The sequence below is a fragment of the Hemitrygon akajei genome, chromosome 12 (genome assembly GCF_048418815.1).
Source record: "Hemitrygon akajei chromosome 12, sHemAka1.3, whole genome shotgun sequence".
In the NCBI taxonomy this organism is placed as follows: Eukaryota; Metazoa; Chordata; class Chondrichthyes; order Myliobatiformes; family Dasyatidae; genus Hemitrygon; species Hemitrygon akajei.
This window is the reverse complement of record NC_133135.1, coordinates 50,526,583-50,553,996: the sequence shown is the minus strand read 5'-3', so window position 1 is coordinate 50,553,996 and position 27,414 is coordinate 50,526,583. Positions and strand designations below refer to the sequence as shown.

Here is a 27,414-nt window from a genome sequence, read left to right as displayed (position 1 = left end):
ATGCTTTGAGGGGATTTTCTGTGTAGATGGCTGTTCTTCATCTGGAGTCTAAACTGTAAATGATAACAGATTACATTCAAATGGAGGAGCCATTTCTGCTGAACCTAATCATATTCTCCAAATGTTCATACATGCATAACTTCCATTTAGTCACTACTACTTAATTAACAACTTAATGAAGTTGTTTTAATACTCTGCTGTTTTGATTTCTAACTTCAATTAATTTAGCACAGGTTTTCAAATTAAATCTGTATTTTAAAGATCTGGATGGTCTCATTCTCTTTTCAATAGTATATTTGCAAATGGACTGAGATTCATCTGTTCAAGATTTCAAAGTAAATTTAATATCAAAGAATGTATAAATTATACAACCCAAAAGAACACAATTTAAAAATAAAGACTAACACCCGATGCGCAGAAAAAGTGGAAAAAGAACACACACCATGCAAACAATAGAACTGAGCAACTATATTCTGAACTACAGTGAGTCCTCAGATCTGAACCCCAGAGCAGCCTGAAGTAAGGCCAATGCCTTGGTATGAGTCCATCATATTAGTGGACATAGAGCACAGCAGCCACGGGGTAGTTTTCATAGCCTCTCCATAGCCATGGAAAGAGGAGCGAACGTTCACAGGAGTGAGTGAAATCCGCTCCTGCCCCCGATCCCTGCCTTTCCAGTGTATCGTTTAGATTGTCCAAACACCATATCATACCTTGCACCAGGACCCAGGGACCACTGCCGTAAGCACACCATCCAGGCCTAGAGCATATCACATAGTGAATCACTCTGGGCCCAGATTTTCCCACCTAGCCCGAAGCCCCCCTTAATTTCTCCAAATCGGCTCAGCACCCAGAGCGATCCAACCTCACATCTGGTCCATGGGCATCAAAACTCTGCTGCCTTGGCTTTTCCGCTCTGAATGGCTCACTCCATCTGCATCAATTCTGCAAAGTACCAGGGCATTTCATCCCTTGAACTCACTTTGCCTTCGCTCGCCTCTTCATTGTTTATGATGATAATTTACCACAATTTACTTCATAAAAGGTGATATTAGTAATGGTTTCAGTTGCATTTATTGCCTTTTGAACTACTAGTGGGCTGTTGCACGCGTTCGGTAGCACCATCTTGAACACTTAAAGTTCAGGTGTGTTTGGTGTCAATTAAGTAGTTGATAGACATTTGAGAATTATTTGTTTCACTTGTACAAGAGATGACATGTCTAACAGCTACACTATTAGTAATTGAAAACAATTTGCAGGTACTCGGTCAACAGATTGCAGAATCTCTTCACCCAGATTTGAGTCTGATTGTAGATCATGTCGATGTAGTGGGACTCGGCAGATTGCTCCAACTGATTTTGGGGTGTGCGGTAAACTGTGAGAGGAAAGAGGGTATGTGTATTGAACATTTATAATTTTGATTTTTCAGAGCATTGCAATCAGTTGTATGTGCTCCCTTAGGGCTGTATTTATATAAAAAAGGACATTTCACATTAATTCACCTACCCAACTCCTGAAGAAATTGATTAATGCTGAGATATAATTTTTAGGAAAATTGTCCATCCTTAACTCTGCCTGTATCTTTTAGTGTAAGCTCAGATGGTTCTGGCAACTAGACAGTGGGAACATCATAAATGAGGTGATGTTGTTTATACAGCATTCCCACACATGTGCATAGTTGCTACAGTAGCTATTGAATACTCTTCCTGACTGAGAGAACTTATTCCAAGCATATCAGTCTTGCTGACACGCTGGCAGATAACTGTTGTTTTAATGCAAACTGGGAGTTGAAGCTGCACCAAGTGTCTGGACATCAACTTTTTGTCATCCAACAGAAAATATAGAGCAGCATAGCATAGAAACAGGCCCTTTGTCCCATCACATCTATGCCAGTGTAACTAATACATCTGCCTATGTATGACCCATATCCCTCTATCCCTGTGATATGTATGTCCAACTACCTCTTAAATGTTGATATGGTATCTGCTTTTACCGTTTATTCTGGCACTTGCCACTCTCAAGTCTATAAAATAAACTTCTTCACATATCTCCTTTAAACTTGCCCCCACTCACTAGTGTTTGATTTTTCTACCCTGGGAGAATTGCTCTGACTATCTGAGCCTCTCATTATGTTATTTTCTCAGATAAGCTTTCCCTTCAATCTCCAATCCTCCAGGAATAACAATTTATGTTTGTTCAACCTCTCCTTGTAGCTAATACACTCAACCCAAGCAGCATCTTGTAGAACCTCTTCTGCACCTTCTCCAATGCCTCCACATCCTTCCTGCACTTTGGCCACCAGGACTGAACATAATAGTCCAAATGTAGACCAACCAAAGTTTTATACAGCTGTAACAAGATTTGCTAACTTTTATATGCAGTACCCCAGCTGAAGAAGGCAAAGATCCAGTATGCCTTCTTGGCCACCCTATTCGCATGTGCCACCTTCAGAGACCTATAGACTTGCACCTCATAATCTTTCTGTGCATCAGACTCCTAAGGCCCTTGCCATGTACTGTATAATTTCCACTTACATTTGACATCCCACTTCTCCAGATTAAACTTCAGCTGTCTTTTCTCTGCCCAAATATCTAACTGATCTGTATCTTACTGTATCTTTTTACGCACAAAGCTCCACCATTTTTCAGTTGATCAGTAAATAACTTATGCAAGTTATAATATGTATTGCAAACAGCAGAAATCCTGATAAATCACCTGATCGCAGATCTACAGATCAATAAAACACCATTCCGCCACTACCTTCTATTGTTTATAACCAGTTCTTATCTATTTTACTAATTCACCATGAACCTCTTGTGACTTAATCTTCTGGGAAAGCCAACCTCACAAGACCCTGATAAATGCTCTACTGAAGTCCATTTAGACAACGTTGTCTGCCCTACCCTCACGGGCTGTCTTCAGATTTTTAAGTACACAGTACAAATAGAATTATTAAAAAAAATTCCTGAGTGAACAATAAAGATTTAAGAAATACATTTTTAACTGTGTTACCTTAAAATATTTATCTTCTAATTATAGAGCACATCCAGATCATAATGACACTGGAAGAGTCTGTGCAACATAATGTGATGACCGCCATTCAAGAAGTAAGGAAACACAGATCCAAGTGTATCATGATTTTAGTGGAGGCAATAGTTTGTTGAATGTAATAACCTTTCATAGCTGAGGGGGATCAGGATAGAATGACAAGGTCTAACTTGGAACCTGTCCTTACCTTATTGAAACTATTTGTGACTCCAACCCTATGTCAGTGTGCTTGATTCCTAAGGTGCCTTAGTGAAGTACTTAGATGGTGCAGCATTATTAATGCTATCTGCATCAATAGTGGCCACATTTGGAAAAAGAATAGCAGTGGAAAAAACATTCTGCATACAATATACTTCTGTTACCATTGACCATTTTTTGCCATCTCCTTCCCCTTTCCTGATCTCTCTGTTTCCATTTATGGAGACAAGCTGTCTACCAACATCTTTTATCGATCTACCAATTCCCACCGTTATCTTGACTACCTCTCCCCACCCTGTCTCCTGTAAAAATGATACTCTCTTTTCTCAGTTCCTTCACCTCCGCCACATCTGTTCCCAGGATGCAGCTTTCCGTTTCAGGATGCCAGAGAGTGGGGTTGCCCTTCCACCACCATTGATGCTGCTCTCAACTGTATCTCCTCCACTTCTTGAACATCTGTGCTCACCCCATCTTCCCACCTTCCTAACAGTGATAAAGTTTCTCTTGCCATGACCTGCCACCTCATGAGCTTCCCATCATCCTCTGCAACATCAACCATCCCAAAGGGACCCTACTACCAAACATATCTTACATCCACACTCCCCCCACACTTTCCTCAGGGATTGTTCCCTCAGTGATTCTCTTGTCCATTTGTCTCTCTCCACTGATCATCTTCTCGGCACTTATCCCTGCAAATGGCCTATGTGCTACACCAATGCATTCATCCACTCTCTCACCTTTCAGGGCCCCAAACAGTCCTTCCAGGTGAGACAACACTTCACCTACGAATCTGCTAAGGTTGTTAATATTGAGTCTGGTGCTCGCAATGTGGTCTCTTCTACATTACCTGTTGTAAATTGGGGGACTGCTTCATCGAGCTTCTCCACTTCATTCGCAAAAAAACAGAGCTCCCAGTGGCCAAGTATATTAATTACGATTCCCATTCCCATTCCAACATATGCCAAGGTGTGGCCACCCTCAGGATGGAGGAGCAACACATTATATTCTGTCTGGGTTGTCTCTAACCTGATCGCTTGAATATCGATTTCTCCTTACAATAAAAAATAATTTCCTTCTCCCTATCCTCTTCTCTTCCCCACTCTGGTCTCTTACCTCTTCCTACTTGTCTATCATCTCCCTCTGGGTCTCCTCCTCCTTCCCTTTCTCTTATGGACAACTCTCCTCTCCTATCAGATTCCTTCCTCTCCAGCCCTTTATCTTTCCTACCCACCTGGCTTCACCTATCAACTTACTTTCCAGTCCTGAAGAAGGGTCTTGGCTCAAAACATTGACTGTTTATTCATTTCCATAGATGCTGCCTGGCCTGCTGAATTTCTCCAGCATTTTGTTTGTGTTCCGTTAACTATAGTAAAAAAAAATGCACATCACAAAATCCTGAAAATACTTTATCAGAAAACACATAATATAGTGAAAGAGCATGCAAAAAGAAGATTAAACAAAAAATGCTTTTTCAGTTTTCTTGGATATTGCATTCTTGAAATGTAAAAAGAATTTACATTTTATTAAATTTACAATTTATTAAAATGTGAAATATTATCAGTTCTAATGTAGATACCTAGATTTTTTTAAAAAAAATAACAGTTTGGAACTTCTGTAAGCATGTTTCTTTAAAAAAATTATTAAAGATTCAAGAAAGCTACTAATATTGATGAGTACCATGGGAAAACAATTGACATTTGGTAAATCTTTGCCACAATAAATAAAAAGTAGTAAATCACCAATGAGATGCATAAACTCAATTTAAAAAAAAAACAAATTGCCTCCATCTTTAATTGGAACAGATACAGGTTTTTAAAATCATATATTTGGACCTCTAAATTGGCATGCCTGTTGTGTGCTTCGATGACTTGATATTGACATCTAGATTAATTAGCATGCTCTAAATTAGCTGATGAGGATATGAGTAACTACCACTGCAACACCTATCACATCCCAAATCGTCCATAATGAAAACACTGTTCTCCTTCCAATCATCTTCAGAAATTCCTAGCCTTTGCTGCCAGCCACAGTCCCTCATGCTTGTTGATGTTCCTGGTGCTACAGAGCACTTTCTATATTGGTATGTACTTTGTATTTACGTTATCTGGTATTGCGAAGAGAACTATTAACTTATCATATTATGACATAGAATCAAGTTTATTATCACTGACATTTGTCATGAAATTTGTTGTTTAGTGGCAGCAGTATAGTGCAATACATTTAAAAAATACTCTAATTTACAGCAAGAAATGTATTACTTACTTAGAGATGCATCATGGAACAAGCCCTTCCAGTCATTTGAGCCACACTTCCAAGCAACCCCTTTATTTGGAAAAAAAAGTGTAAAATGAGAGCAAAATAGTGCGGCAGGGTTCATGGAACATTCAGAAATCTGGTGGCGGAGGGGAACAAGCTGTTCCTAAGACATTGAGTGTGTGCCTTAAGGTTTCTTCCCGATGGCAACAACAAGAAGAGGACATGTTAATGGTCTCCAAAAATGGATGCCACCTTCATGAGGCACCACCTTGATAGTGAGACTAGTGCCCACAATGAAGGGAGCCAGTATATTGATTGGTCAACTTTGCATTGCAGCTCATGAGTAAAGAACTGCCAGGACTATATGGTGAAGCATCTGGAGATTTGGAACAGCAGGTAATTAGAAAATATGATTACATTTTACTTGGCTTACATTTGATTATTACGTCCAGAATTTATTCTAACAAATCTAGGTTTAAGCCATTCCTGTAAAACCTAAACAGTAGTATATTTTTAAAGTTAATTAAAACTCTATATTTTAATTATTATAATCAGCTCTATTCTCAGGCATGTGGACTCAAAATAATTGATGGCACTAAGCTTTTTTTGAAAGTCAGCGTTTTAATTTGCGCATGAAATGTTAGAAAGCAGAACTGCACTGACTGACCGACCAAAAAGATTTCAGCAAGCAGTCATTAGATTGAATGACTTGAATTCCTGTTACAATTTTTTAGTAAAGAGCAAATATGTTAGTGCATTATAAAGACTGGCAGTTAGATATGAGTGATAAAATTTGGGTAGGAGAGGGAAAAGTAAAAGAAACTTGGTTTTTGACAAAGGAGAAGATCTACAACATGGGGATGGGCAGGGGTGCAGGTGGAATTCCAACAAGGATAGAATGGTAATGCAGAGACGAAGGTGGAGCAGAGATTCTGCATGTACATTACTCAGTGGTCACTTTATTAGGTAAAGGAGGCACCGAATAAAGCGATCACTGAATGTAAGTTTATGGTCTTCTGCTGCTGTAGTCAATCTACTTCAAAGTTCAGCATGCTGTGTGTCCAGAGATGTTCTTCTGCACACTACTATTATAACATGTGGTTATTTGAACTACTGTCGTCTTCCTATCAGTTTGAACCAGCCTTGCCATTCTCTTCTGACCTCTCTCATTAATAAGATGTTTTTGCCCAAAGAATCGGCAGCAGTCATTCCACAGACAAAGTCACTTAGAATATATTTCAAGATTCAAAAACTTTTATTGTCATTCTAACCGTACATCAGCTCTGCAGGGCAGAATGAGACAGTGTTTCCCAGGAGCAGTGCAATCATAACATAACAAACGCAACACTAAATAATAAACATAACAATAAATAGTAAAACACAACAGCCACATGCCAGTTAAAAACAAGTTATAAGTGTCCAGTGCAAGTTAAAAGTGTCCAAAGCAGAGTCAGGTAGAGCAGCTATTTAGCAGTCTGACTGCCTGTGGGAGGAAGCTGTTTAGTAGCCTTGTGGTTTTAGTTTTGATGCTCCTGTAATGTTTACCTGATGGCAGAAGAACAAACAGTTCATGGAGAGGGTGTGAGGGGTCTTTAATGATGTACCGTGTCTTCTGGAGGCATCGATTCTGAAAGAGGTCTTGGACAGATGGTAGGGAGACCCCAATAACCTTCTCTGCTCCCCTAACCACCCTCTGCAAGGCTTTTTTGTCGGCAGCACTGCAGCTGGAGTACCAGGTTGTGATGCAAAAGGTCAGCACACTCTCAACCACTCCTCTGTAGAATGTAGTTAAGATGTTAGTGGGGAGTGATTCTTGTTTAAGCTTCCTCAGAAAGTGCAATCTCTGCTGGACTCGTTTCACAATCCCAGTGGTGTTCCTGGACCAGGTGAGATTGTTCGAGATCTGCACCCCAAGGAACTTGATGTTCTCCACTCTCTCCACTGTGGAGCCGCTGATGCTGAGGGGTGTGTGCTCAGGCTGAGATAATCTGAAATCGACGAACATCTCCTTGGTTTTGGTGACATTAAGCATCAAGTTGTTGTCACTGCACCAGCTCTCTAGATGTTTGACCTCCTCCCTGTACATTGTTTCATCAATTTCTTTCCCATTCTGTTGTTTGGTTTGAACAATTAAACCTCTTGACCAGCTCTGATGCTTTTGTGCATTGAGTTACTGCCATATGATTGGCTGATTAGATATTGGTGTACCAATAAGGTAGCCACTGAGTCTATATTTTTAATTTCTTGAAATAATTTTGGATGAATTCAGATAATCAAGATTTAGTCATTAAAATATTTTTCAATGATACATTCCTCTCCAGCTCTGATACTGCTAATGCCTTCTCAGCATAGATGTACCAAATGAACTCTGCCACGTCAATGTTGTTAATTTTAATCAAAAGAGGCACCATGTGAATTTGGCTCATGCTGCCTTCTGATGTTATTCATGCTAGTTATTGACACTCTTGACATTGGGTATTGGTTAACTTTGATAAGATGGCGGCGCGACGCAGATTGCAGTGGCCACTCTGGAACTGATTATCTGTTATTTGTGAAGTGGGGTGCCGTGCGCAATCATAATTGATTGAAAACGGACGTGGGAGCATGGAGAAACATCGGGAAATCTCCAGGAAGTCCTTCTTCATTGCTGCTACTGCTGTGAGGTCCGGGACTCTGCTGGGAAGAACAGGCCCCCAGTCCTCGGGGTCACGTTGCCGATGGCCGTTGGCGGGGCCGTCTTAATACGCTCGGCAGAGGATGGTGCTTGGAGAAGCTGTGCCGGAGAGGATGGTCGTCGGCTCGAAGGTTTGACGGACTCGGAGTCCTTTCCACAGACTCAGGTCGCTTTCGGTGTGTGCTGCATCTGTGAGGCTGGTTTTGACGGAGCTTCCATTGTGTGCTGCGTCGGCGAGGCTGAGTTGGGCGGCGCCTTGGAAGTCCATAGCAGGGGTACTCCCTTCTGCCGCCAGCGTGGGATGGCGAGTCTGTCGGGACCCTGGGGACTTGTGGAAACTGTGGTGATTTCTTTTGAACTTATAGTCCTTTAACATCTTGGACTATTTTTAATGTGCCCATAGTCTGTTTTTTATCAATTATGTTATTGCTTGCACTGTTGTAACTATATGTTGTAATTATGTGGTTTTGTGCAGGTCTTGTAGCTTTAGTTTTTGGTCCTGTTTTTGTCTGGTGGATTTGGAGCTCCTTTCCAGGGAACGCGCTAGACGGTAGCGCGATATTAATATGCAGTAGCCTCTCCGGACTCTGGATTGGGGATTGCCAAACGTTATGTGGATTTTCTATTGTAGTCTGTTTTGTCATATGCTTTTGTGATATCATTCTGGGAGAACGTTGTCTCAGTTTTTAACTGCATTGCATTTGTGGTTTCTAAATGACAAACTGAATCTGAATCTGATATTCAAGTTAAATTTTTGAGTCAAAGTCTTCCAGGATATTAGAAAGAAATGGAATGTTGTGGGGTCTCAAGATGGCGCTCATGGAGTAAACCGCTTCTAGGCTTTGCTCCAAACCTTTTATGTCTTTTTAACCTACAAACACCCCTTAAAGGATCTTTTTAAACTTACTCTAAAGGGGTCTAAACATACAGAATTTTTCTTTTTAACTATTTGAATTATTCTCAACTTGCTGAAATGTCTAGAGCAAAAGAATCGAAACAGACGAAAGAACCGATAACTTTAGAATCAATTGTGAAGCTTATAGAAGACAAATTTGAAGAACTGGAGAGAAAAATAACCGTAAAGTTTTTTCGGTTTGATGAGCGTTTGAAACTAGTTGAAGAAAAGCTCCAGACACTTTCACTGGAATCACAAAAACAACAAGCAAGTATTTTGGCTCTTGAAGAAGCCGCTCGCAAGAAAGATCATATAATTGAAAAAATACAAGAAGAGCAAACTTCGACTTCTCAACAGATGGATCGTTATAAAGTTAAAATTACTGATTTGGAAAATTGCTCTCGAAGACAAAATCTTCGATTAATTGGGATTCCGGAAAAATTTGAGAGTGGTGATCTTACCGTTTTCTTCTCTAAATTTCTAATGGATGTCTTGGGTCTAGAGGTACTGGACTCTCCCCCAGTAATCGATCGGGCACACCGTGTCTCCCGTTTTCGGTCGGATTCAAGTTTGAAACCACGACATGTAATTCTTCGGATCCATTACCCTCATACCAAAGAACGTTTGATTCGGGCGGCTTGAAAAAAAGGTATGATCAGTTATCAAGAGTTTAAATTTTGCATTCTGGAAGATTATAGCCCTGAAGTCTTAAGGGCGAGAATGGCTTTTAGATCGATTATGTCGAAATTTCACCAGAAAGGCTGCAAGCAAGCGCTGTTATTTCCAGCACACTTGAGAGTCACTCTTGATGACGGAACTTTTTGGCTGTTTAAATCTCCAGAGGATGCTCAAAGCTTCCTGGAACAATGACATTCTATTGGGCTGACTAATGTAATTTAGCCTATAGATTTGGATCTGTTACAGAATGATGTTTGGTTTTTTTTTGGGTATGGCTTACATGTATTTCTTATATACGGTTAAAGCTCTTTTTGCTCGGTTCATTTTAACTTTATTATTTTTCCATATTATTAACCTATTAGCGTTGAAAATAACTTATTAGGGTTTTTTTTCTCCTTTTTGCTTTTCTTTTTAAGCTGATATACGCTTTTTTGTACTCTTAACATTTAAATATTAAGATTTTTAAAAAAATAAAATGTCGTTTCTTCTTCCCGGCAGACTTTAGTGCTTGGAACGTCATATCTGTTTTGATGTGTTTGATAGTTTTAAACTTTCATTTAAAATACCAATCCAGTATTAGTCATTTATGGGTTTTATCGTTTTAATTCTTTTTTAACCCTTTTGTTTATATACATTTATAATACTAATTTTATATTTTAACTTTTGTTATACCAACCCTCTCTTATAATGTGGGTTGTTTGTATTTTTTTTTAACTTTGTTGCGTCTGAGTTGCCGTCTTGAGACACGGGGGTAATTTTAGTATTAGATTGCTTGCTTGCCTCTTTTTTGGCTTTTTTCCTGGGGTTTTGAGGGTGGAGGGAGGGGGATTTTTCTTTTTTTTTCTTTTTGCTTGCTTTCTGCTTAGCTTTATTTCATGGGCTTATATGAAACTACAAAAATGGTCGCAGTGCCGTGACTTCCAGTTTCTCCTTGAACTTACTTCCTTCTTCCGGGTTCATGAGTTCACTTTTTTTTCAAACTTATGTGTTAATTGTAATAAATATTGTCAATATGGATAGGACTATTAATGTTGTTTCTTGGAATACTAATGGTTTAAATCATCCGATCAAATGGAAAAAAACATTCAAAGTATTCCATAGAATGAATGCTAATGTTATTTTTGTACAAGAGACTCATGTAAGGAAGGTGGATAGTCAACGGTTGTTTAGGTTTTGGAAGGGCCAAGAGTATCACTCAAATTCACAAGCCAAAGTGAGAGGTGTTTCCATTTTTATAGACTCATCAACTTCTTTTATACATCATGAAACAATTTCAGATCCGCAAGGTAGATTTTTGCTTATTACTGGTCTACTTTTTAATCAAAAAGTTGTTTTACTTAATGTTTATGCTCCGAATACTGATTGTCCTGAATTTTTTAAATGTTTATTTACATCTTTTCCTAATTTGAATCAATATAGATTGATAATGTGTGGGGATTTTAACTGTTGTTTAAACCCTTTGATGGATAGATCCAAGCCCACCCAAACTCTTCCGAATAAATCGGCTTCTCTCATTAACTCTTTTATGATTGATTCAGCTATTTGTGAAATTTGGCGTTTTTTACACCCTAACGACAAAGAGTTTTCATACTTTTCCCATGTTTACCATAATTACTCAAGAATTGATTACTTTTTCATTGATCACCATTTACTTACAGATGTTATGGATTGTAAATATGACTCTATTACCATATCTGATCATGCACCTTTGAAGTTATCTATTAAGATGACGGATTCATATATTAATACTAAAGGTTGGAGGTTTAATCCTGTTTTATTGCAGGATCCTGACTTTGTCAACTTTATTGAACAGCAAATTGATTTGTTTTTCTCAACAAATTTTACAGCAGAGATCTCTAGTGGAACTTTGTGGGATACTTTTAAGGCATATATTCGTGGACAGATTATTTCATATTCTGCTGGAGTTAGGAAACAAACTAATTCTAAAATATTAATACTAGTTGATAAAATCAAAGCAATTGACAAGATTTATTCAATGACCCCTAGCAAAGAACTTTATAAAGAAAGAGTGGAACTTCAAACGGAGCATAGCTTACTATTATCCTCCTCGATTGAAAGTCAGTTAATTAAATCAAAAGCCCAATTCTATATATATGGAGATAAGTCTGGTAAATTACTAGCTAATCAATTGAAAATTGTTTCGGATAAACGACAGATTACTAGGATTCATAAACAAGATGGTACTTTGACGATCGATCACAAAGAGATAAATAAAGCCTTTCAAGATTTTTATAATTCCTTATATCAATCAGAATGTACTAAGGACTCTTCTATAATAAATGAATTTTTAAGGAAATTGAATATTCCAAAAGTAACTGTTGAGGATAGTGTATTTTTGGATACACCTATTACGGAGTCTGAAATAGAAAAGGCTATTTTTTCAATGAAATCGGGTAAAGCTTCTGGTCCAGATGGTTTTTCTACAGAATTTTTAAAATCTTTTTCTTCCATACTTTCTCCTTGGCTTTGTAAAATTTTTAAAGATGCATTAAGTATAGGTAAACTACCACAATCTTTTTATGAAGCTTCTATTTCTTTAATTCTTAAAAAAGATAAAGACCCTACTGAATGCGCATCCTATCGGCCTATATCCTTGTTGAATACGGATTTTAAGATTTTTAGTAAAATTTTGGCTATTCGATTAGAAAATATATTACCTCGAATTATTTCTGAAGATCAGACTGGATTTATTAAAAATCGCTATTCATCTTTTAACATTAGAAAATTAATTAATATTATTTATACCTCTTCATCTAAAATACCAGAATGTGTCATTTCTTTAGATGCCGAAAAAGCATTTGATAGAGTCAAATGGCCATATGTATTTAATACAATGCAACATTTTAATTTTAGTTCAAAATTTATATCATGGATTAAATTAATATACCATAAACCCCTAGCTTCGGTTTTTACCAATAATCAAAGATCCTCTTTTTTTCAGCTATTTCGTGGTACAAGGCAAGGTTGTCCTTTAAGTCCTTTATTATTTGACATTGCTTTAGAACCCTTGGCTATAGCTATTCGTGAATCACCCAATATTTTCGGTATTACCTGTGGGGAGACGATGTATAAGGTATCATTATATGCGGATGACTTGTTATTATATATATCTGACCCTGAAAGATCTATTCCTGCTATTTCTTCTTTGCTCGCTCAATTTAGTAACTTTTCTGGTTATAAATTGAATTTTAATAAGAGTGAACTATTTCCATTAAATATGCAAGTTCCAATTTATAATCATGTACCATATAGAATTGTTGCAGATTATTTTACTTATTTAGGTATTAAAATTACAAAAAAAAAGATTTATTTAAAATTAATTTTCTACCTTTAATCGATCAATTTAAGCAACTTGCTAATAGGTGGTCTCCATTATCTTTGTCTTTGGTAGGCAGAGTTAATGCCATTAAGATGATGATACTACCTAAATGTTTATATTTATTTCAAGCATTACCAATTTTTATTCCTAAATCTTTTTTTGATATGGTTGACTCTAAAATATCTTCTTATTTGTGGCAGAACAAAAATCCTAGACTAGGCAAAAAATATTTACAGAAGCCTAAGAAGGAGGGCGGCTTGGCTCTACCAAACTTAAGATTTTACTATTGGGCGGTTAATATACGGTATTTAATATTCTGGACACAAGAATCGACTACAGCTGCTTGCCCACAATGGGTAAATTTGGAATGTAAATCTGTGCAAGATTTTTCATTGATCTCAATCTTAGGATCTTCACTTCCTTTTTCGTTATTTAAAATGAATAAACAGATAACTAATCCCATAGTCAAGTATACATTACGAATTTGGTTTCAATTTCGTAAATTTTTTGGCTTGAATAAGTTTATGCTGTCATGTCCTATAATATCTAACTACTTCTTTCGGCCTTCATCTATAGATCAAGCTTTTCTATTATGGAAAACAAAAGGTATAACATGTTTTCGTGATCTGTTTTTGGATGATAACATTATGTCCTTTGAACAGCTATCTAATAAATATAATTTACCTAAAACCCATTTTTTTAGATATTTGCAAGTCAGAAATTTTCTGTATAATGAATTAGTCTTTTTCGAAAGAATGTCCATTGGACATTACAGAAAGAATTTTAGCCCTCAATCCTTCTCAAAAGGGTTTAGTAGCTATCATTTATAATATGATTATGAGTGTACAGCCAGATGTATCAGAAAAAATTAAGAAGGAATGGCAAGAAGAATTGCATTGTCCTATATCTACTGAGCAATGGGAAAATTTTTTATCATTGGTAAATTCATCCTCTATTTGTGCTAAACATGCCCTAATTCAATTTAAGGTTGTACATAGAGCTCACATGTCTAAAGATAAACTTGCTCGATTTTATTCTTATGTTAATTCAACCTGTGACAGATGTCATTCTGATGTTGCTTCATTGATTCATATGTTTTGGTCTTGTCCTTGTTTACAAAATTATTGGAAAGATATTTTTAATATTATTTCAAGAGTTTTAAATATCAATTTCCAACCACATCCTTTTACTGCAATTTTTGGTTTACCAATGATAGATAATAATCGTTTAGATAGATAGATAGATAGATACTTTATTCATCCCCATGGGGAAATTCAACTTTTTTCCAATGTCCCATACACTTGTTGTAGCAAAACTAATTACATACAATACTTAACTCAGTAAAAAATATGATATGCATCTAAATCACTATCTCAAAAAGCATTAATAATAGCTTTTAAAAAGTTCTTAAGTCCTGGCGGTAGAATTGTAAAGCCTAATGGCATTGGGGAGTATTGACCTCTTCATCCTGTCTGAGGAGCATTGTATCGATAGTAACCTGTCGCTGAAACTGCTTCTCTGTCTCTGGATGGTGCTATGTAGAGGATGTTCAGAGTTTTCCATAATTGACCGTAGCCTACTCAGCGCCCTTCGCTCAGCTACCAATGTTAAACTCTCCAGTACTTTGCCCACGACAGAGCCCGCCTTCCTTACCAGCTTATTAAGACGTGAGGTGTCCCTCTTCTTAATGCTTCCTCCCCAACATGCCACCACAAAGAAGAGGGCGCTCTCCACAACTGACCTATAGAACATCTTCAGCATCTCACTACAGACATTGAATGACGCCAACCTTCTTAGGAAGTACAGTCGACTCTGTGCCTTCCTGCACAAGGCATCTGTGTTGGCAGTCCAGTCTAGCTTCTCGTCTAACTGTACTCCCAGATACTTGTAGGTCTTAACCTGCTCCACACATTCTCCATTAATGATCACTGGCTCCATATGAGGCCTAGATCTCCTAAAGTCCACCACCATCTCCTTGGTCTTGGTGATATTGAGACGCAGGTAGTTTGAGTTGCACCATATCACAAAGTCCTGTATCAGTTTCCTATACTCCTCCTCCTGTCCATTCCTGACACACCCCACTATGGCCGTGTCATCAGCGAACTTCTGCACATGGCAGGACTCCGAGTTATATTGGAAGTCTGATGTGTACAGGGTGAACATCTCAATGAATCCGCTTCATCTCAATGAATGATTGCATTTGTTACATTAATGGCTAGAAGATCTATTTTACTGAATTGGAAAGAAATTAACCCTCCAACTGTATTTCAGTGGTTTTCTCAAACTATTTCTTGTCTGAGCTTAGAAAAAATTAGAAGTGTGGTTTTTGATTCTTCAGTTAAATTTGAGGAAACTTGGAGACCATTTATTCAACATTTTCATATGAGTTAAATGGTCTGATCCTAAACCTTACTGTTATTATCCTTAATTATTTGGATGGAGGTTCGGAGTTATCGGCAAAAATTTAACATTATGCAATGGCCCATGTTGGTTAGTTTTTTTTAAAGTTTTCTTTTAGTTTTTTTGGGGTTTTTTTTTTCTCTTTTTCGATTCTTTTACATTAATACTATGAGTTTGGGAGGCTTTATATATTGATTATTACATATCTGATTGTCTATTTAAACTATTAATTATGTACTCTCAAATGTTTTGTATTCATATTTCACTTATGTTTTTCTTAAAATTAATAAAAAGATTTAAAAAGAAAGAAAGAAAGGAATGTTGTGGTGGGGTGGATCAAGGGTGGTTCTTTTTTGAATTTGAGTCCAGTAGTCTGTCAGGGATGGTGTTTTAGAATTTAAAAGGCATTGCAATTATGGACAGATTACCTGTGTCACCAGGGGCATCACAGATTAGAGAGAATGGGGATTTCATTCAGAGCAACTAATTGCAAAGAAGGTAGAAGTAGAAATATATTCAGAAGGAATGTTCTAGTTTGTAGACAACATCCTGGCGATCCTCTTCTACACCCTCTCCAAAGCCTCCACATCCCTTCTGTACTGTGCAATCAGAACTGCACCTAGTTCTCCGAAGTTCAATGTGGCTGCAATATGACTTCCCAGCCAGTGAAGGTAAGCATGTTATGCACCTTCATTGATGCCCTGAAGACTTGTGTTGCTACTTTAATGGAATAATAGGCAAGCAGTAATTTAAATTAAAATTATTTTTCTAGCCACTAGGAGGCATAAAGCTTAAGAAAACAAAAAAGTTTCTACTTTTGATGAAATCAGTGATTGCAATCTAATAATGTCCAATATTGGTCTTGCTGAAATCTTTTACTGTTGAGTCTGAGCAAACTCAGTTGTATAAAAGCATGTAGTCAGGCAGTAGAGAAGCATAAAGTTTAAAGAAAAGTTGATTTGTAATGACCTTTTCTAACTTATAATTACAAAATTAAATGTTTTAATGTTGACTGCCAGTTGACGGAATACATCCTTCCTCTTTGTAAAAAGTGCAGGAATATTTGTAGTTTATGTTTTCAGCTGCAACATTCCTTAGAAGACCTGAATGAGGCTTTGGTGGAGAAGAAAGAGTTGACACAGCGGTGCCAGGAATTGGATGCTCAGGTCAGTGTACGGAAAGCTGCTTTATAATAAGCTTCGACCATGACTGTAATTATACATCAGCGTGTTCAGCCAGTGTCAATCTTAGATTATGTGGGAGTGAAGATGTGAAAGGAAGAAAAAATAACGTTCAGTTATCTTTGTGTTTATAAAAGCCTATAAAGTAGATTGGAAAGAGGTGCCACTCTGCTTCTTCAGTTATAGCTGAGCTCTTACTTGCTTAGTGTCCATATGAAACAATAATTTCCCCTCAAATGAATGTTTGGTGAGAATAATGAAATGCTTGTGTACTTTTTGATTTGTATTTGCATTCTGATTACATTGAAGAATATTTGATTACTGCTTATTTTCTAAGGCAATTAATACTGCTTCTATATCATGAGATTTTAATATAACACTTATGCAGAAATGTATTTGACCTTGTACAGTACCAGTTAAATGCTTATCTGAACTATTAATGTCTATTTATAAATAGTACTATGAAATATGAGGTGCAGCTATGTTTTTGCTATAACTAATTATCTTAAATTCAGAAATATATAAAATTGCAGTAATGAGTTACAAGGCTGAGGTGTGGAAATCTGGTGGTTATTTGTTCTGATGGAACAAATAAATAGATTCCTATTAAACCAACACCTTGTTGATGGAAGGGAAGCCTCTTAAAGTTTCTACCTGAATCTGATGGTAACTTCATTAATCTGTATTGGACCAAGGAAAGGGAAGAGGAATGGTATGGCCTTGGGAAATGAAGCAAAACCAAAGGTTTGGGGGCACTGTATTTTGTAACTTCATGAGTAATCACAGGCACCAAGAAGAAGAGGTTGAAATTTGATCTTTGATATATACTTGCATTGTGCTGACATTTTCATGCTGTAAGCCACCTCGGAAATTTGTTTTCCTCAAAGTTTCATTTACTTTCATTTCACTGGACTCATTTTTTGGGAGGAGCTTTAGTCAGAATGGTTCTCAAGAGGCCCAGAAGCTTGAAGGGTGAGTGCATTACAAATGCTTTATTATATTCCCCGCTAGACCCTGGATAACATTTATGTGTTATTTTATCTATGTATGGGTGACACAGCAGCACAACTGGTGAAGTTGCTCTCCCACAGCTCCAGTGGCAATTTGTACTCTTCATATGGAGTTAGCTCATTTTCCTTGTGGCTTTGAGAGCTTCACTGAGCACATTCCTTTCTACCCACATTCCAAAGTCAGATCAGTAGCTTTATTCACCATTGTAAATTATCCTAACATGATAGTTAGTGCTGGATGGGGATCTTTGAGAATAAAATAGGAAAATAGTGTGGGATTAATGTAATGGGTGCTTGATCATTGGTCAGAATCAATGATCTTATGTTCGCTTTCTGTGCCATGTATCTCCATGCATTTTTTATTATGTATTAATCCAGTGATATGGACTATGTAGACATGAGCAAGTATTTAATTTCCTGTTTCTAATTGCCTTTCAGAGGTGGTAGAAAGCTGCCTTCTTGAACTGCCATTGTCCTTGTGGTGTGGGTATACTCACAAAACTGTTAGTGAGGGAATTCTAAGATCTTGACCTACTGAGGGTGAAGGGGGGTGGTTTGATATATTTCCAAGTATATATAGTATGTGGCATAGATGTTCCCATATTTTAGCTACCCTTTTTCTTCTATCTGGCAAAGGTCATGAGTTCTAAAGGTGCTGTCTAATAGTCTAGGTGACTATCCTACAGTATTTGGTCCCCATGTCTTCATATGAAAAGAGTGAAAGGAAACCTGCAGTTTATTGATAACAGCTCCCTTTGTGAATGATTGTAGCTTTAGCAGATAACTCGTTTCACCAGAATAAGATGTATATACTTGTTGAATTCTTGGATTGGACATTTCTTCTTGGATCTTCTGATGTCAGGATGCTTTCTAGGACACCATTAGCATTTAATGGAACACTTCCAGATAAGGGAAAAAAGGCTGCATTGTTTTAAAATGTCTTAACATTAAATAGAATTTCAAAAATCAAAAAAAATCTTTTTGAGGTGCTTTGGTAATTAAGTAAGCAACATTTGTCTACTTATGATATTTAATGCATTAGAAGTAGTGTGTTAGTACATCCATACACAACTGCACAATGCATAACATGACCCTTGCTGCCTGGGAGATGAGGATAAAATGAAAATACATATACCTGTGTTTAACTACAAACCCTTCACAGTCAACTTAACACTCTTTTCACCTTGTGCAGAAGGGGAGAGGCCTGGGGACATATCAATTCAAGCTCCTCTAATGCATTTCCTGTATCTTTCCCAATATTAACATCAAGATTTTAAGCACATCACATACACAATCACAGGGAAAGGGGAAAGTCAGTGCTTTTAAAGAAAAAAGATTCCAAAATGGGTGGAAATTGTTTATTAAAGGGATATTCCTCCTTTATTTTGTTTCGCACATTTTATTTAGAAATTCAGATGTTCATCACATCATTCAGAAATGAGAATAAATGTTGAGCAGATATTGCTGCACCAATCAGTGTCATGACGTCATGCTTTACCAATTCAATTGTAGCCCACATAAAAATATGATTTGGCTAAAATGAAAAGTTTTCCAAACTATATTTAATATTGGATTTACTTTATTAATTGTAATACACAATGCAATCTTGCTAGAAGTCATTTCAATTGGGTTTCTTTTTTGATTTTCATTATTACGTCATTTTGAAACTCTTTGAAAGCAGTAAAATTGAATGAGTGTAATGGCTATTCACAAAAATGATTTTATTTATGATTGAAGAAAAATGAATGCCATAAATCAAGATTATGACTGAGAATCATGTAAGAACTGTACATTGGAGCCCACAAAGGGCACTGATTTTAATTTTGTAAACAAATTAGTTCTATCCTAATGGCAAGAGAAATAGGGAAAAGTATAAAGAGAATGGCAAATTGGCCATTAGTATCATATCTGCAAAATGTATACTGTATTTTCTGTAGCTACTAGGGTATGGTCATATGATAGGGATGTAGATGTTGCCATATATTCATAATACAAAGACAAGCATGGATAGTGTAGAGTTTTCTAACGTACTTTGGGCATTGAGTTTCAACTCAGAAATACAATATTCATATGTTACAGTTTGTTAAGATAAAATTGTACACTTCAATTTATTTATCAAATTATAAGGAAAGTGCCATAAATCTTGATAATTGGGACACCCATGTACCCATGCAAGGAAATCAACAATATTTGAATTCTAGTTGGGCATACAGGGAGAAGAAATAATGAGGTACTTGTCTGAAAAATGGTGTTTTGAGACAAGCGGAGATTAATTTAAATGACTGGAGATTAATTTAGATGAGGCTGGTACTCTCTCAAGCTGAGAAGAATAAGTGAGGATCTCATTGAAAGATTGAAAATTTTTGCTGAGCTTGACAGAATAGGTGCAAAGTAACTGTTTCCCCTGGATGTGGTGCCCAGAACCAAGATCCCAGTATCAACATAAAGGTTTATCATTCAGTACAGAGATGAGGAGAAATTTCTTCACTGTAAGCACAATGAATTTTTAACCCAAGATGTATGTTGAGGACCAAGGTCAAAATGTTTATAGGTCTTAAGGAATTGCGGAATATGAGAATAGTGCAGAAAAGAGGCTCTGGGGTAAAAGAGCTTATTAAATGGCAGAATGGGCTACACCTGCATATGCTTCTTATTTTATGTTATTCCATCTGACTATGTTGGTGCTCCTTTTCTGATTCCAAATTTGTTGTCCAAGGTGATTTGCCATGATACAGAAGTTACTTCTAAAATATTAAACATAAATAAATTATTTTAGAGGCCATTATTTATTATTTCTTAAGATCATACTCTCTGATTCATTCATTGCTTTTCCCTTTGTTTTCCTTAAATACGTTTAGCCTTGATTGAAACTATGGTAATGTAAACAAATATTGGAGAGCCCCCATCTTTGTTTGAATTTCTACTAGACTTATGATAAGTTAATCCGATGAAGTTCTTTACCCAATGTGTTCAAAGTGTTGTGCGTATTACCAGTTAGCATAGTTGTGACAATTTGTCTCGATGCACTTAAATGGTAGTTGGTCACAGGAGGGAGAAAGCAATAGAAGGAATTTCAGAGAGGATGTCTGGAAACAAACTGTGAGGGTCCTCATTTGACACAGTAAGCTGAATGGCTTCCTTAAAAAACACAACATTCCATGAAATGAAACGTCAAGTTATTTTTAATGCCTCATGACTTTTCTACAATTGAACTGTAACTAGTGTGATATCTTCAGTTCAAGAAAAATTTCATGGTATTGTGAAACAGCTTTATTGATCACCTTTTAAAGTGACTATTGCCATTGCATAGAATGGAGAGAACAACTAGATCTTTGTCACTTTATTTGAATGGAATTGTTTGATTCATTGCAAAAGGCAAAGCCACAAGATGCCATTTTGCTTCTTCAAAAGTGTACTATTAATGATAATTGTCCATGGAAGTAGTGCTTTGTAAATCTAGCCAAATGCTTGGTTCTATATTGTGGTAATAGTGCTATTGTTGTAATCACCCAGGGTGTACCTATAATTAACACCCACACCTTCCATATGTTGGCTGACTTGGTCACGGATGTGATTGTCAGAGCTGTCTGGCAAAGAGAATTACAACAATGCAAGGCACTGTTACATGGAAACATGATATTACTGGGCAAACAAACCTTCTTGCCATCACAATGTCCTGTTCTTCATAGCCATGTAATTTCTTGAATGCAGAGGGAAAGAACTGGAAGCAAAAACTTTGAGGAAATTAATTAGCAAAATCCAAGTGAATGCCTCGCGGACCCTTCGGACAATCCAATTATTCAGGAGATTGCATTGATTATTTTTGTATTAACTATTAATCCATGTAAATAGATTTAGGTATTTGAGTTAAATTGTTAACATGTCAAAGAATATGTAACTACTTTTAGGTTTCTGCTCTACAAGAAGAAAGAAACAGTTTGTTGGCTGATAATGACCTTCTAACAGAGAAAATACACCAGATGGATGCATTTGATGACCCACAGCTTGCAAGCAAGTACTTTAATGTTCAACTACAGCTTGAACAAATGCAAGAAGAGAACTACAGGTTTGTGGTTCATTTTGGTTCATTTAATCTGTGCAGTAAACGTGAGATGCGGACATCAATATCGGAACCAAACCTTTCACAAAGGAGAAAGGCTGTTGAAGTCAAAGGTCAATGGCCCTAATCCCAGGGCATCACTACAGGGGCTCCTCAGGGCAATGTTAGCCCATTTTCTGCTGTTTCATCAATTGAAGATTAAATATTAACTTTATTTGTGACAGGGACATCGAAACATACAGAGAAATGCATCATTTGTATCAACAACCAACACAGTCCAAGGATTATGCTGCGGGCAGCCCACAAGTATCTTCCTAGCATCATAAGCTCAGAGATGGGGGTGTTAACTGATGACTGCACAATGCTCAATTCCATTGTCAACTTCTTAGCTCACAGAACCCTTGTCTCAAGGTTATCTAGATTTTGTTTCATTCAAACATGAAAATGGCTTCATGAAACAGGACCTAGATAACTTTGGGGCAAGGCTGGCAAGTAATAATCTGGCTACAAGAGGTGCTAGGCTATGGCCATCTTCAACAAGAGGCAACCCCCTAACTGTAAGACTATAAGACCATATGACATAGGAGCAGAATTAGGCTATTTAGCCCATTGAATCTGCTCTGTCATTCCATCATGGCTGATCCTGGATCCCACTCAACCCCATACACCTGCCTTCTTGCCATGTCCTTTGATGCCCTGACCGATTAGGAAAAGATCAACGCCCGCCTTAAATATGCACATGGATTTGGCCTCCACCATAGTCAGTGGCAGAGATTTCCACAGATTCACTGCTCTCTGGCTAAAAAAAAGAATCCTTCTTACCTCTGTTCTAAAGGGCTGCCCCTCAGTTTTGATGCTGCACCCTCTAGTTCTGGATACCCCCACCATAGGAAACATCTTCTCCACATCCACCCTATCTAGACCCTTCAAAATTCGGTAGGTTTCAATGCGATCCCACATTCCCACATTCTTCTAAATTCTAGTGAGTATGGGCCCAAAACTGGCCAATGCTCTTCCTGCGTTAACCCCCTCATTTCCGGAATCATCTTCGTGAACCTCTTCTGGACTTTCTCCAATGACAACACATCCTTTCTGAGATATAGGGCCCAAAACTGTTGACTATTCTCCAAGTGTGGCCTGACTAGTGTCTTATAATAGTTCAGTATTATCTCCATGCTTTCATATTCTATTCCCCTTGAAATAAATACCAACATTGCATTTGCCTTCTTTACCACAGATTCAATCTAGTAAATTAACCTTCTGCAGGTCTTGTATGAGGACTCCCAAGTCTCTCTCTAATGTTTGAACCTTTCCCTATTTAGATAATAATTTGCACTATTGTTGCCTTTACCAGAGTACATTATCATACAATTCCCAACACTACTCCATCTGCCACTTTTTTGCCTATTCTTCCAATTTGTCTAAGTCCTGCTGCAATCCCACTGCTTCCTCAGCACTACCTACTCCTCTACCTAGCATCATATCATCTGCAAACTTTGCCAAATAGTCGTCAATTCCACTGCATCTCCTTTGTCCAGCCTGCTTGTTACTTCCTCTAAGAAATCTAGCAGATTTGTCAGGCAGGATTTCCCTTCACAGAAACCATGCTGACTTTGACTTATTTTATCAATAGTCTCCAAATACCTCCAAATCTCATCCTTAATAATAGACTGCAATATTTTCTCAACCACTGACATTAAGCTAACTGGCTTATCATTTCCTTTCTTTTGCTTTCCTCACTTCCTAACGAATAGAGTGACATTTGCAATTTTCTAGAATCAAGCCAGATTCAAGAAGTGATTCTTGAAAGATCATGACCAATGCATCAGTTATCTCTTCAGTAACCTCTCTCAGGGCCCTGGGAAGTAGTCCATCTGGCCAGGTGACTTATCCGTCTTAAGACCTTTGAGTTTGCCTAGCACTTTTCCTTTGTAATGGCAAAAGCACTCACTCCTGCTCCCTAACACTCACGGACCTTTGGCACACTGCTAGTGTCTTCCACAGTGAAGACTGATGCAAAGTTCATCTGCCATTTCTTTGTCCTCCATAACTACGTAACCAGTATCATTTTCCAGTGGTCCAATATTAATTCTCATCTTCCTTTTACTCTTTATATAACTAAAAATGCTTTTAGATAGATAGATAGATAGATAGATACTTTATTCATCCCCATGGGGAAATTCAACATTTTTCCAATGTCCCATACACTTGTTGTAGCAAAAACTCATTACATACAATACTTAACTCAGTAATAATATGATATGCATCTAAATCACTAACTCAAAAGCATTAATAATAGCTTTAAAAAAGTTCTTAAGTCCCGGCAGTTGAATTGTAAAGCCTAATGGCATTGGGGAGTATTGACCTCTTCATCCTGTCTGAGGAGCATTGCATCGACAGTAACCTGTCGCTGAAACTGCTTCTCTGTCTCTGGATGGTGCTATGTAGAGGATGTTCAGGGTTTTCCATAATTGACCGTAGCCTACTCAGCTTTTAGTATCCTGCTTTATATTATTGGCTAGTCTGCCCTCTTATTTCATCTTTTCCCTTCTTATAGCTTTATTAGTTGCCTTTTGTCAGATTTTAAAAGCTTCCCAATCATCCAACTTCCTTTGTTAGCCACAGTTGCCTATCCCTGCCATTTGAGAACTTCTTCCTCTGTAGGATATATCTATCCTGTGCCTTGAGAACTATTCTCAGAAATTTCTACCATCTTTCTCACCAGTATCCTCCTCCAATCCACCTGGGGAAGCTCCTCTCTCATGTCTCTATAATTCCCTTTATTCCATTGTGATACTGATACATGTGAATGATGATCCGTATGCTCCACGACCGCTGGACCTAGTGTGTAAATGTAGGAGGGGACTATGTTGAAAAATAAATGTGCTAGGCTTTCTAAAATTGACTCCTACCTCAGGCCACAAACTTATCAATCACCCCTCGTATGATTCCCATAATGGTTTCTTTTACCCTTCCAATTTCTTAGCTCCACCCACAAAAATTCTTCATTCTCTGATCCTATGTCACCTCTTTCCTAAAGATGTAATTCCATCTCTTACCAACAGAGCTACAGCAATGCCTATGCTTTCCTGCCTGTCCTTTCAATACAAATATATCCTTTGATGTTAAGCTCCCAACTATTGGCTTCTTTTAGCCACAACTCAGTGATGCCCACAACGTCACACTGACTTGTCTCTAATTGTGCCACGAGTTTATCCACCTTATTCCGAATGCTACGCGCCCGCCTTCAGTCCTGCATTCTTCGCCCTTTTGAATTTTGCCTCTGTGGTACAATTTAACTCTTTGCTCTGTCTGCATTTGTACTCAATCATTTGTTTGTCCTTCCCTTACATTCATGTTACACCCATCATCTACTTGTAAACCTGCTGGCTCATCCTGAGCTCTATCATACTGGTTTCCATTCCCCTGTCATATTAGTTTAAACCACTCCCAACAGCACAAGTAAATCTGCCCGCAAGAATTTGTCCCCTATCGGATTCATATGCAACCTGTCCCTTTTGTACAGGCCCCACCTACCCCAGAAAAGGTCCCAATTAACCAGCATTCTGAATCCTGCTCCCTGCTCCAATTTTTTAGCCACGCATTTATCTACTACCTCATTCTATTCCTATCCTGTTGAGTGGCACCGACAGCAATCCCGAGATTACTACCTTTGAGGTCCTGCTTCTCAGCTTCCTTCCTAACTCCCTCTATTCTCTTCTCAGGACCTCCTCCCTTTTTGTTCCTATATTGTTGGTACCAATATGTACCATGACTTCTGGCTGCTCAGGATATTGTGAACATGTCCAGAAATATCTTGGACCCTGGCACCTGGAAGGCAAACTACCATCCATGTTTCCTTTTTGTGTCCAAAGAATTGTATGACTGTCCCCCTGACTATAGAATTCCCTTACTACAGCTGCCTTCCTTTTCATTTCCCTACAAGGCACAGCCACTGTTGTTTCCCCCAGGTAGGTCATCTCCTCAAACAGTACTCAAAATAGAGTACTTCTTATTGAGGGGGACGGCCACAGGAGTGCTCTCCACTCTCTGAAGTTCCCCATTCACTATCCTGACAGTCACCCATTTATTTGTCTCCTGTAGCCTTGGGGTGACTAGCTCCTGTCTATCACTGCTTCACTTTCCCTAACAAGCGGAAGGTCATCGAGCTGCAGCTCCGGTTCTCTAACACAGCCTCTAAGGAGCTACATCTCAATGCATCTGGCACAGATGTGGCCATTGGGGAGGCTGGGAATCTCCTATAAATCCCACATCTGACACTCAGAACAAAACACTGGCTCTGTAGACATACCCTCTATTCTGTCAAGAATTAAGTAAGAAATAAGGAATGAACTTACCTACTTATTTTGCCTCTGCCTGTTCTTGCCGAAGCCTTGTTGAGCTAAAGTCTTACTACTCTGCCTCAGACTACTCCAATGATAACTGCTCCCATGGTGACAGCTCCACTAGGCGTTACCTCTCTCTGTTATAGAAATTGTGCTTCCTATCAAAAATCTTTGTCAGACCTGCGCGGGAATGCTCCTGTTGCATCTGCATTGTAGTCCAATCAACCACTTCTGTCGAAAAACTTGCTGCTTTTTCAGGCTGTTTGTCAGACCTGCACGGGAACACTCCCGTTGCGTCTGCGCAGTATTCCAATCAATTACTTTGACATTCAATGGCTTTACCATCACTGAATCCTCCTCTCTCAATATTCTGGTTGGAATTTAGTGGGGTTGGTGGGTGAATGATCACCACTGAACTTCAAAGAGGCAATTCATTACCACCTTTTCAAAAACAATGTTGGACTTGCTGGGAACTGTGGCACTCTATACTTTTACCACCAGATGGAGCTCCAGTTACTCCCAGTGTTGCAGATGATTGTTCCTACAGCAGCTCTGTTCTACTAACTTCACCAGCCTTACCACACTTCACACATTCCTGACCTTGTACTTAATTACCAGCAAGCTCAGAGCATCACTTCCCCACATTCTGTATTCATTGCATCATCAAATCAATACATTAGCTCATAATGCATCATGTTTTCCCCTTAAACAATAAATAAATACCATGAACATTTTGCATTCCTTGCTATTCCAGAAGCAATTTAGCTTCTCTTATTTACAGTATCCATTTAAAGAGTTCAGTTGAGCATTTCTGTTCACTTTTAAAATTTTTCACTGGCTTTTCAACTTGCTTGTCATTTTATGCACATACTCTCTTGCATTCTTAAAACTTATAATGGTTTACTCTGGAAGGAGGTCCATAAACTCAAGAACTTGCACTCATAACAGTCTGACAATCTGTTAGTAACGTTTTGGGAGATCCATTATCTGGTATATCTCCATTCTAAGTCACAGAAAGAAAGTGGCTTAAGTTATGAATGACTTTTAAATAATAGCTTTGACCCTCAGCAGTGACTGCTTTGCCAAGTCAAAATATGTTAATTGTACATGATATTAATTTTGGTTCATTTTTATTTAGCATAAATTTATATTTATTTACAGTTATTTAATTACATATATTTATTTCTGAGTTAGGATATCCTTTTTATTTGACATAAAATGCCTTTGGTCTTTTATTGATTACCTTTAATGCATAGCTTGCCTACTAGCAGAATCAGTGTTTCCTTTATTCTTCTCATTGCTATTACTTAATTACTTTCTTATTTTCC

General features: G+C 37.8%; 1 protein-coding gene across 2 annotated transcripts in view; it reads left to right on the top strand.

The window, feature by feature from the left end:
• hook1 (hook microtubule-tethering protein 1) overlaps positions 1-27,414 on the top strand; it is an 89,370-nt gene that overhangs the window by 15,905 nt on the left and 46,051 nt on the right. For both annotated transcript variants that reach the window (XM_073063073.1, XM_073063074.1), the window contains exons 5-9: positions 1,260-1,392; positions 3,040-3,107; positions 5,839-5,898; positions 16,572-16,655; positions 21,589-21,746. In XM_073063073.1, the coding sequence (XP_072919174.1) occupies positions 1,260-1,392; positions 3,040-3,107; positions 5,839-5,898; positions 16,572-16,655; positions 21,589-21,746 (503 nt within the window). The remainder of the gene's footprint in view (positions 1-1,259; positions 1,393-3,039; positions 3,108-5,838; positions 5,899-16,571; positions 16,656-21,588; positions 21,747-27,414) is intronic.